General features: G+C 45.8%; 1 protein-coding gene and 1 long non-coding RNA gene across 3 annotated transcripts in view; one reads left to right on the forward strand and one right to left on the reverse strand.

The window, feature by feature from the left end:
* Positions 1–8,539: 8,539 nt before the first annotated feature.
* Positions 8,540–10,440, reverse strand: LOC115485361 (uncharacterized). The gene is made up of 2 exons (XR_003946122.2): positions 10,314–10,440; positions 8,540–8,782 (listed from the first exon to the last, which is right to left on the reverse strand). It is a non-coding gene; the product is annotated as an uncharacterized LOC115485361 (long non-coding RNA).
* Positions 9,250–12,100, forward strand: part of SLC22A23 (solute carrier family 22 member 23) — a 109,223-nt gene continuing 106,372 nt past the window's right edge. For both annotated transcript variants that reach the window (XM_018914590.3, XM_050970542.1), the window contains exon 1: positions 9,250–10,578. In XM_018914590.3, the coding sequence (XP_018770135.3) occupies positions 10,048–10,578 (531 nt within the window). In that variant the 5' untranslated portion in view covers positions 9,250–10,047. The remainder of the gene's footprint in view (positions 10,579–12,100) is intronic.

Here is a 12,100-nt window from a genome sequence, read left to right on the forward strand (position 1 = left end):
AATGGCTGAACACCTGGTATGGTTGAAAAGACTGTTTGCTTGACACCAGATACAGGTTTGCCAGCCAGACTCAGCTTCCTCCTTGCTGATTGTGGCCATCAGGATTTCCTGTTCTGCTGGCTGACCATCCATTGACCACTTGGGTAGTGGGAAACAGGGAAAGGCCACAGCAAAAGCTGCTCAAGAATAATCCTTTGTTATCTATTAATTACAAATAGAAATCTTGTATGGATGAAAGTCTAATTTCTTTTTCCAACTTCATCCTATACCAGGTTTGTTTCTTCATGCTATTGTTTACAATCTGCTGCTTTTTGGGGTTTTTTAAGCCTGGGGAGGTTTTGTTGCTGTTTGTTCTTTTTTTTAAGCCAAACCTCTCTAACTCCAGCTGACTCATCCCTTGTAGCATTTCTTCTTGATCCAGGTGTAACCTCTCATTCTCTGCTTGCTGTTGGCAGCTTTTCCATCCTAGCAAAACTTTTCTAACTAGATGTCTGCAGCTGCAAAGGAGCTTGAGTTTCCAGACTGTCTTCTGTATTTTCAGACTTCTCAGACTCAGCATCCCCACTGGGCAGCAGAAGTTTAAAAAAGCTGGGACAAGTCTGCAGTGGGTTATTTGTTGAAGTATACACGGTATGACTAATGCTCCTTACCTTTCCTCAGCTAGTTGGGTGTGTGCTGAGCAAACATCCTGGCAAGCTGCATGTGACAGCCAGACCCTACTGGTCCAGAACAAAACTAGCTGGAATTTCACCCTTCAGTTCAGGTGCACTAGGTCCTGGGGCTCGAGTAGTGTAAAGTATAGAGCTCATGGGATGAACAAACGGGCCTACCTCTCTCCTTCTCTCCCTTTCTCCTCTCTCTCTTTCTTTTTTTCTAACTATTATTATATTATTATTATATTTTATTTGTTTGTTTGTTTGTTTGTTTGTTTCAGGAGTCCAGAAACTCCTTGATTTCAAGCAGCATAAATTCAAGTAAAAAAACCTCTATTGTGATAGAAATGCTTGGCATTTCTTGGTAGTGGTTAACAGCTCAAGACAACATTGCTAGCATGCTGGAAAGTGGGTTTTGACCTTTATGAGGTAAGATATAAATCAGTGGTTATGCCTGAAGAGACCAAGTCTGCCAGACTGACCACACTGCAGAGCTGTATTTGCACAAGCTGGCTTGGCTTACAGAAAATTACAAACTATTTAACTGTAGCAGTGCAAGCCTCTTATGTCTCAAATCTTCAAATGTTTGTAGGAAATACAACCAAAATATCAAATATTGTGTTATGATTTTTTTCCCCCAACTTCTTTTTTTTCCCCTCTTTTGTTCTTTAGATCATTATTTTGTTTAATAAAAAAATTCTTCAGGAAAATCAACATGCCCTTTCCACAACTGGAACTAGTTAATGCTCTTATTTCCCTCTTAAGTCTTGTGTGTGCTGCCATAGTTGGTTCATAGGAGAGAATATGCTCTTATCCTTGACATTTTGGAAAGGATTTATCAGGAGAAAAATGAGCTGATCTGCGAGCCACAGGTGCACGTGTCCACTATGGATGGGCAGTGGGAGAGTATCACGGGCTGCACTTGTTCAGATCAGAAGAGGAAGAGGAAGAGAAAGAGAAAGAGAAAGAGAAAGAGAAAGAGAAAGAGAGAAAGAGAAGAAGGAGTTAGAAGGGACCTACAATGGCCAGCTAGTCTACCTGTAATCAGGTCTTGTAGGGTGCAAGCAGCAGTGGGTGCCAGATAACACATAAATAGACGTCAACATCATATATGTCAATATATAAGTCAACATCATGTGGCTACACAACCTAGTTTAATTGAGACTTTGCTCCTTCTCAGCCTCTCCATGTGTAACATCCAGTTTGGGCCAGCATTGAAGGATAGAAGTAAAGGCTAAAGTCCTTATTGTACCTTGAAGCTAGCTCCCAGCTCATGTCTGATCCCATCATGGACTCCAGGAAAGAAACCATTTGGGTGCTAGGTGAGTCTGAGCTTGCATGTACAATATAGGAGCAAGCAGGGAAGGAAGAACTGCCCAACAAGAATGCTTCTTAACCAGGTGTAAAGGGGAGAAAAAAATCAAGGGCAAATATTTGATATGCAAATAAGGTTCTTGATTATAGGTTCCATTTTTATTAGATATTCCAGTTAGGTCCTGCAAGATTGGAAAACTTGGTGATTCATACATTTTGGACTTTGAGTTCCTATCTTTATGTTTGTTAAGTTACATTCTGTAGCATATACATGTGCTTGCACAGTTAATCTACAAGCAAGGTGTAATTTATCTGTCTGAGGACTGTATTCTGAGTCACTGAGTTCCCTCAGGGTGTCCTGGTTCCTTTCCTTCAATAATCCTTAAGGAATGTCCTAGGTGTTCTCTGGTTTTTGCTTTCCCTTTAGAAACTGAGTTATGCAGTGAAAGCGACAGTAGGCATCCGCATGTAGCCGGCTGTGACTCCCATTGTAGGTGAAAATGCACCCATCTTGCTCCTGAAATAAGTATTACTATTTCAGCCTTGGTATTTCTGTTAAGAATCTGTCAGCAGCCTTAGAGAAGGATGCAGAAAATATACACATATATTTGCACTAAGTGGTTTTTCAGCATCAGATGTTCCGCTACCATGTTATGACCAAGGGAATGTTAAAATGAATGTTGTTAGAGACTTTGGCCTTTTGAAGCAGAAATCCAGCTCAAAGCCTGTTTAATTTAATTTATTTAATTGTTCATTTATTTAATTCTAGTATTTGAAGTCTGTTTAAAATAAAAAAGCCACTGGACTGACTTAATTCCTACTTGATTTCACTGCAGTCCACTGAGGCATTCAAACAAGCTGTGTCTAAAAATTATGTACAGTGTAGAACTTGTCTTCTGTAAACACTGGTTAGTGTTTTGAATTGTTTTAATGTATACACACAGACAAAAAGCCCTACATTTAAACACCATGAAGAATGCAAAATTAGGCACTTGAAAGCCAAAAATTACTAAAATAGCTTGTGTAAGTCTAATTTGGCTTCTCTGTGTGTTCATATAATGTCTGTGTGTTATACACCTACATATATATATAAGTGCATAATACTTGTGTATATACAGTGAGAAAAGCCTTTAATTACAGGACTCCTTTTTTGTCCACAGAGTGTTTGCTTTATGGAGTGAACAGGATAGACCTGCTTTACATGTGGGTCACCTTCCTGGGAAGCCAGCTGTTCCCAGCACAGCGCTGCCTCATTAATTGTAGAGGCAGGTGAATCACAAGAGAGGTGGGAGACTGGATGAAGAGTCACTGCTTCTCCAGAAAATGAAATTCATAACTTGGAAAGTCAACTGGCTGGCTGCTGACAGGTAGAGAGGTATCTGAGAGAGCTCCTGAACTCCCCTCAAGGAAAACCATCAGGACAAGGTTATGCAATTCAAGTTGCTGCTCTGAGTGAACCTCACTGATCTACATGACTGTAGAGCAGGGGATCCATGTAGGAACTGCTCTGAAGGCAGGTTGGAAGGGGAACCAATTTCTAGCTAGGAAATGGTCAGAGCAGCTGGTGGAGGTAAATTCTTCTGGTGGGACCAGTGACAACAGCTTGGTCCAGGCTGGGAATCTCTTTCTTGCTGTACAGTCATTAAGAGTCCACATGAGTACCATTGTTTTTATTAGACAAATTCATAAACTTAAAAAAAAAAAAAAAAGATAGTAGAACCAAGTTTACTTTCCCTAAACTTAAACCTTAAGTCAGATTAACTGGCTCTAATTATCTTACCTAGTTTTAATTCTTTATTAATCCAGTGCTATATCAGCTGCTCCATCACTTTGCCCAGGAGAGATCTCAGGCTTCTCTCTCTTCCTCAAAGCACTGTATGATGCCATCCTAGTTGCATTTGTTGAAGTTTGTGAGTCTGTGCCTTGAGACTCTGGAATTTGATTTGCAAAAACACTGCACAATCACAGTCGCCAACAGGATCTGGGCTTCAAAAATGCAAAATTCTGCACCTTACTCTAGAATGTTAAACTGCTTCAAGCTGCAAGTACCCAAAACATCAAGGTTTTACCTTAATCTATCTGTCTCTGAGATTACCAATATCAAAAGAAGGTAATAAACCTTCCCCTTTCAGAAACACCATGAAAATAAATGCATCAGTATTTGAGAAGCATTTGGATACTTCAAAGGGGAGAATTATAAGTCCCATGAGGGCATTAAAAATTAGTTTTTGAGAGCTGGGTGGAAGATAGTAAATTAAATAAGTCATGGGGCTCCATACCAAACAAGGAGAAAACAAAGTATTGAAATGTTTCTCATTAAGACACAGATACTCAAAGGTATTTTAAGTGCTGAGAATCAAGCTTCTTAGGTGAGCATCTATTGGTTTTTTATTTACCTTTATTTTTAACTAAACAAAACAGGTGATCTGCAAGAAAAATTGTCATCAATTATGTAATTATAGGTTGTAGCATAATGCACTATTCAATAAAGTCTGCATCAGAATGTACGTGCACCAGATCTAGGGCACAAATTGACATTGCCCAAACAGTCTTAGCTACAGCATTTACCAATGTCACATTGCTTGACTTGCAACACACACAATTTTTCCCAATAATTAGTGTACAAATAATTTTCTCTGGTTTAAGGATAAAACACAAAGTCATCCACATTCCTTAATTGTGCTCTCATCTGTAGGAGATGGGGTGGGAACTCTTCTCTTGCTTTATCCCTCTCCATTTGGGGTACATACCTCTGCCAGCAGAGTAAATGACACAAATAATTGGTCGTCATCTTTTTTGAATCAGCATCAGGAGGGAAAGAACATTTTGCCAGTGAATTTCACCAATGTTTGCTGACATCAGAAGAACAGTGAAAGTCAGGCATTGTTGCTTCAATCAGGATCACAAGAGAGCACACTGAAATAAGCACAGGTTTTTCTAGCTGTTCCCCAGGTGGCTTAGTCCGTTTTACCACTTTCAACTCATTCTTCTTTTTTTGGTTTATCTTACCTCACATCCAGCTTTGATAGTACTCAGCTGACCCTCCTGAGCTGAAAAATCCCTTGTAGCATTTTGATAAAGCACTGCACATCCAAATCCAACCCCATAACCAATCCTGCTTCAAGAGGAGGGAAGACTAGAGACCTCCTGATCCTTTCAAAAGTGAATTTTCATATGAAAATTCATATCCTATGAATTTTCATAGGATCATATGATCCTGTGAAGACACCATGCTTTTCTCCAGTATTTAAATAGTCTTCATTCCAACAGGTAAGTTTATTAACCAAACTTTGTACCAAGTAGCTTTGGTTTATTACACTGTCATAATTCCACCTCTACAGTAAAAGATTCCTTTAGACAAAAAAGGCAATGAAGCATGCATCCCATAAAACAATAAAATATAGCTAGGGTTGCTGCTATGGAATGAAGTTGCTGCAAATTCCACATAAACCAGGAATTTATGCCAGGAGTTCTTCAAAGTACTATGGCTGGCCTTCCAACAATGAGAAAATGTTAACACCAGGGCTAAGGGAGCTTGATTTTTTTTTTCCCTTCCTTTGTGTAAACATGATAATATTTCTCTGCGTCCTGGCTTGAAACCCTCTTGAGCTGCAGTGGGTGCCAATAGACAGGATGTTTGCTCTGCGACAGGAGGCTGGTTCTGCACCAGGGCAATCAAACTGCTCCTGTCAGAGCAGGTCATAGTCACCTTCTCGGTTCCTCCACTGCAAACTGTCCGTGACCCAGGTCATAGTGGTGCACAAATCTTCTAATATTACTCAATGAAGGCAGATAAAATAAACCAAAACACATTGATTTGTTTTCTTCTTGAATACAACTTATCTTTTAAACTGTATCTTTTTGTATTTCTGTGAAGGATTATCCCAATCCTGGTTCTTCTCTCTCATGCTAAAAAGGCACTGCTGGAGAAGCCTTGCTTGATCACAAAATGTACCTCCTCATGAAGACTTGCTCAGGAGAGAGAGTCTTGATGCTTAACTTCAGCATTTGTTCCTATGTAGGGTCTACCACCCATGTGGAATATTCCTTTAAAACAATTTTCATTTCCTCATTTAAACCGAAAACAGTTTTCACAGGAATATGTGAAATGTGAAGGCATTTCTCTTTTTTGAAAGATTTTTTTCCCATAACATTTTGCCTCAGTAGTACTTATTTCATCAAAAATTTATTTCTTAGCTCCTAGAAATGTGTTTTCTTTCCTCTTTTGTCTGCAACCTTCTACTCAGAAACAGTCTCTTGAGGATCACTGTTTCAAGGGCAGAACTTCTACTATGCAAAATATGTAACCCTCAGGAAAATGCTACCTTTGAAATTTTTCTGTTCCAAACAAAAACTCAGGATATAGAAGCAGCCCAGAGAAGGTGTTTGGGATGAAAACGTTTGATCAGTTTGAGTAAGGGTTGTAACCTCTCATTACAGGCTTTTCATTGTACTGTATGGCTTTATCCTCTTTCTACAGACCTACTACACCTACTTGCTTCTCTAAAAGCTCTTATTTTCCCTCCCATTTCTCCCCAGTTTCCAACTCTTTGCTTTCTTCAGTCAAATTTCTCTATCCTCAGAACTTCAACTTGAGACCTCCATTCCTAAAGTTCTCTTCCCCTCAACATTTCCACCTGCCAGTCCCAAGCCATGATGAGGCCTTTTCCCCTTAGTGGGAAAAGACAGTGAGTGGAAGCTGGCAGATTCTAGAAGACCTGTCACAAATGATCACGTTTCAGAAGAAATTGAGGTATGTTAGGAAGGAGGAAATTGGGCTAGTCATGAGCTCACCAAAAAACAAGCACAGAGAAAGCAGATCTTTCCAATGGATGAGTGCAGAAATGCTGTTTGGCAAGAATGGGTAAGGACAAACACACAAAAAAGCCAATACAACAAATAAAACTTAACTAGCAAGAGCACCCCAAGCAGTGAGAAACCATTTGAAAAGTACATCAGTGGTAAGAGGAAGTCAAAACAAAGTGGATTACTCATCAGGGAGAAAAAGGTATTGACTGGTGCCAGAGAGGGCTCAGACTGCCTCAGGTTTTCTTTGCACCAGTCTCAGCTAAAAGAGGTTACATTTGATCAGGTGAGTGATGTGATACACATAATTGACAAGGGATTAAGGCTTCAGCACAGGTTGGGGCAGAACCTGTTACAAGAATACTTAGGTAACATCAAGATGTTCAAAGCAACAGTCTGGCTACACTTTATGCCAGGGTAGTGAAGGAAGTGGCTCAAACAGCATTGGAAATACTCATGTTTATCTCTGAGAATCCAGGGAAGAAATAAGGGCAAGAAATAAGCAAGCTGTCTTTAAATGTGGTATTTGAAAATAAATAAATAAGCCACTTTTTCACCCCAGAAAGCATCTAGTACAAATAGACACATGATTTGTAGACAGGTTGAAGGAAACAACAGGGTAAGCGACTATTAATATGAACTTGTCAGCTAGAAACTGGGACAATCTGGGCAAATTTCCCTTGGCAATGAGGAGCAGAGCATGTTATGGAAGAGGGAGAGTGGACTCCACTCATCTGTGCCTTGGTTAGGTTCTGTGCATGTGCTTAGGAGGAAGGGAGTTCAGCTAATTTGAAAAGTTTGGGCAAGGGGTACAGAAGTTTGGAATCAGCTGTTGTCAGTGTTTTACAAGCAAGAGGGTGGATTATAAATGGGTGTTTCGTTAGCAGCCTTCTGAGATGGCATTAACTGGGGAGCAACAGCAAACACATGGGAGGATGACATAAGAATTCAAAATAACCCTAAGGAGTTGCATGGAAAGCAAAGAACATGACTGAAGAGCAACATGAGGAATTGTTTTTGCAGGCAGGGTACACACACAGAGGCTGGGGCACTGCTCAGCATGGGCTGCAGACAGCTGCTGAGGAGAGAGCAGGGAGCTGCAGGCAGTCAGTGGCCAAAGAGACTGCAGCAGAAGCAGACAAATTGCAGCTGGTCATGTTAAAGAAAACATTGCACAGGGACGTGATAGCAGCCATCAGATGTAAAAGGACACTGTAAAACAGAAAGCGGAGACTTCCCTTGGCAGGGACCACCACATTCACATTTCAGCAAGGAATATTCAGAGAGGAGGATAAAGTGTCACCTGGAGAGGCTGTAGGGCCTCTGAAGTACTGAGTGTTCCTCAGAGCAGAATCCAGGGAAGCCCCTCAAAAGGGACACAGAGACACACTGAAGTGGTATAGGTGTGAAACCTTTCTGGTGTCCTCTGTAAGACAAAAAGCTAAAGGGAGGAAGATCTAAGGCATTAATGGTGTACAATAATTTGCTAGCAGAGATGAGATCAAGTTGAAATTCCATCAACAACTTGCTCTTCCATTTCTATTTGGCAGTGACACCCAACCTCTTCTAATGCACACAAGCATTTTCTGCTCACTAGCTGTGCTCACGTGTACAAGCGTATATTGATCTGTTTTCTCTCCTTGCCCTCTTACACAGAAAAAAATAACTGCACAGTTCAGTAATGCACGGGCTGTGCTCTGCAATGAAAATAGTCTGAGGCACTTACACGCTGAAGTAAATTTAGCTTAACATAAAAATAACCTTCGCAAATTTGAAATGCCTGTTTTACAATTAACGTCAGGTTAACAGGATATAATTTTCTTCAAAGTGTGTTCTGATGTGACAGGCTGAAGCGATGCAGGCACGTCTCCTGGCAGCCCTCTGGATCTCAGAAATGCCCCCTTCACCTTTCGGTTCTTCCCTCCGAATCTCGTCCTTTCTTCAGCCACACAGGGTGCTCCTGCTGCTCGGCGATGCGGTGCGCTCCCGCCCAGCCCGCTGCAGCCGCGCTGCGTTATTAAAGGCACACATACCGTGTAAATAATTGATACGGAGCTAGCGCGCTGCGGAGCCGGTGCGCCGCCTCCTCCTCTTCCCCAGCCCTTCCCCAGCCCTTCCCCAGCCCTGCCCGCCCCGCGGCCCTACCTGCCCCGGCCCGCCGGAGCGCGGCACGGCCGCGGGGCGGCGCGGAGCCCCCGCGAAGCCGCCCCGCGCCCTCCCCGCTCCGCGGCGCCGTCCCGCCCCCGGCGGCGGCGGGTCCCTGGCGGGGGGCCGGGCCGGGCCGGCGGCGCGGCGGGAGCAGGTGCGGCCGCCCGGCACCGCGGGGGCGGAGCGGGGGGCGGTGGCGCCGGCGCCCGGCCGGCAGGTGGGGGCTGCCGGGAGGCGGAGGGCCAGGAGCCGGGTGGGTTTGTCCGCCCGCCTCTGGAGGTGCGGCCGGCGGCACGGCGCGGCGAGCGGGCTGCCGCGGGAGGCGCACGGCGGTGGCGGCAGCGGTGACCGTGTCCGCAGCTCGGGCCGCTGAGGGGCCGGCGGGGCCCCTTGCTGCAGAGCCAGATGTACGGGACGCGGGGCTGCGAAGGGTCGGCGGGGAGGTGCTGGGGGCTGCCGCCGCCGCTGCTGCCGCGGCTGGGGGGAAGCCCTTAGCTGTGCGGGAAGCGGGGAAGCCGTGTCGGGAGCTGTTATTTTCTCCTCCTTCCTTTGCCTTCCCTCTTGTCCCTCCTCCCCCTCCTCACCAAAACCGGGAGAGGAGGCGTGTTCGGTGCCTTGCTGCACCGGTTTTGCTTGGTTTGTTGTTGCAGGGTTTGGTTCTCAGGGTGGCTGGTTTTTTTCTTTTTTTCTCTTTTCTTTTCCAACCTCCCCGCCTTCTCCCTTCCTCTCCTTTGGCCCATCGCATGCTCGGATCCGGCTGGATCCTTCCTTTGCTTTTCGGCGGTGCCTCTCGGAAGGGGGAAGGGAGAGCTGGGATGAGTGCAGCTTGACGCACAGGCGAGGAGCGGGGGGGCACCGCCGGCAGCTGCAGCGGTTCGTGGCCGCAGGCTGCGGGTGAGGAACGGAGAGAGCGAGGGGTCCCTCGGTGCCTCCCCCCTTTCTTTCCTCCCCTCCTCCCTTCTCTCCCTCCCCCATCCGTCTCCTGCCGGGTTCGGCTGGGAGCTTGTGTGCAATATCTTACGTTGCAAGGTGTGTGAGTGTGTGCGCGGAGCAGAGGGAGGGAAGGACTCGCGAGGGAGCCGGGGCTGCCCCGGCCCCCCCTATGTGAGCCTCCCCTGGCGGCTGGATGGCGATAGACCGACGCCGTGAGGCGGGCGGCGGGGGCCGGCCGCTGCCCGAGGAGAACGGCTCGGTGCCGGGGGCCGTGGGGGGGGGCGCCGCCGCCCCCCCGGGGCCTCCCCCCGCCAACGCCGCCGGGGCCGAGATCCAGGCGCTGCCGGTGCCGCCGCCCGCCGCTGCCTGCAGCCCGCTGCTCCTCGACTACGACGGCTCGGTGCTACCCTTCCTTGGGGGGCTGGGCGGCCGGTACCAGCGCACGCTGGTGCTGCTCACCTGGGTCCCGGCGCTCGTCATCGGCTTCAGCAAGTTCTCGGACTCCTTCCTCCTGGACCAGCCCGACTTCTGGTGCCGGGAGGCGGACGGGCAGGGCAACTGGAGCTGGACCCTGGCGCCGATCCACGCCAACCACAGCGGCAACGGGAGCATTTTCCCCCCGCCCGGGCTGCCCACCCCCGCCGGGGGCAACGCCAGCGAGTGCGGCTGCCGCGAGTGGCACTACCGCATCCGAGCCGGCCTCGTCCAAAACGTCGTGAGCAAGGTGAGAAAGGCGACTTCCCTCGGTCCCCCTCCCTGTCCAGCCCTCGCGGACCCTCTCGGCACCCCTTCTTTCCCAGGCAAGGGGAGCAGCCGGACACGATACGGATCTGTCCTTGGGTGCTGCAGCTGGGTCAGTCAAGTCCCCGTGGGTTAGCCTCCCACCCGGAGAAAGCCAATCCCACATCCGGGCAGCCCTTTCCCTCCCGGGGTGTCGCACCAGGTGTCCAGCCTGTGGATTTGTACCCTCACACTGGTTGCAGCGCTAAGCTGCAAAGTTATGTCCTGAAACGGGATCCTGTGTGTCTCTTTGAGCTCCTGGTACTGTCCTGCTGTCTCCGGGTGTCTGTGGGAAAGATGCTGGAGGCATGTGCCCCAGCTGATAAGGGGAATGGGTTGCGGAGAGGACTCCGGTTGGTCTTTGTGCAAGTATATGAGGCAGCCCTACACGCCAAAAACCAGGTTGATCTTTGGGGAAACTGGAGAAATGGTGACTGTTGTGAGTAAAATAAGGCAAAAGTTCTCTTGAATTCTTCTGGTTACGTACTTATTCTCTCAAAAACTGTCTTGGCAGAAGAATTACAGAAATGTCTCACATGAGTTGTTTTACTCCAGAAGCAGAAAGTGCATGCTGCTGTGTTTTGTGTTTCCCCATGTAATGACTAAAGTGGAAAATTTCTGGTGAAGAGACCGTGCCGCTTTCTGCTCTTGCTTCGTATTTGCTGAGTAGTGCATATCAAAAAATCACCTTCCCTTTTCACCTGAAATCTTTTGCTTGTTTGTAGTATCGGCCCTGAAAAATCCCTTTATTGATACTAACACACAGCTGGAGCTCCTGGAAATGTAAAATGAAATGGTTACACCAGGGAAGTAGTTCCCTTAATCTCAAGACCCCCTCCTAAGATCAGCAAAAATTACTTCCTGCCTGGGAGCTGTGTTTTGGCTTAACTCTGTTTATCTAGTTGGGATAAAGAAACGAGGCAACAATCAGATGAGCAACATAATTGTGCTTTGGTCAGCCAGCAAGCACTGTTATTGAATCATTGAAAATCATTTTAGTTTCTCTTTGTCTTTCTTGAAAGAGTGTGCAACAGGGAAAAAGCAAATCCCTCAATACCTTGAACCCAGAATGAATTAAAAAGGAAGGTATTCCTTTTATGAGAGAAACACAGGCACATGTTGGATCTGATTGGTTTGTGATACAGAAATGTATAAGAATATTAGACATTTAAGAAGATCAGATTTTCTTTTGTTTATATACAGAGACTGAGCTATTCGTATTTTTTGGGGTTTAAGACTGAAGTTTTAGCATGAAAAAATTGTCCTGAAATATTTTTTTAGTCTAAATTTACAAAAAAATTTTTATTTGGAAATGTTTGAATCTTTTGAAGGTCATCGTCAAGTTGGCCACAAAAGGTCAAGGGAGAGTTAGTTTGCTGTCTTGCATGCTTCTTTAGAGATAATAAAAAAAGTGTTCTTTGGAAGAACTTGCTGTAAAGGGCAGATCAATTTTAAGAGATAAACAA

The sequence above is a fragment of the Serinus canaria genome, chromosome 2 (genome assembly GCF_022539315.1).
Source record: "Serinus canaria isolate serCan28SL12 chromosome 2, serCan2020, whole genome shotgun sequence".
Classification (NCBI taxonomy): Eukaryota; Metazoa; Chordata; class Aves; order Passeriformes; family Fringillidae; genus Serinus; species Serinus canaria.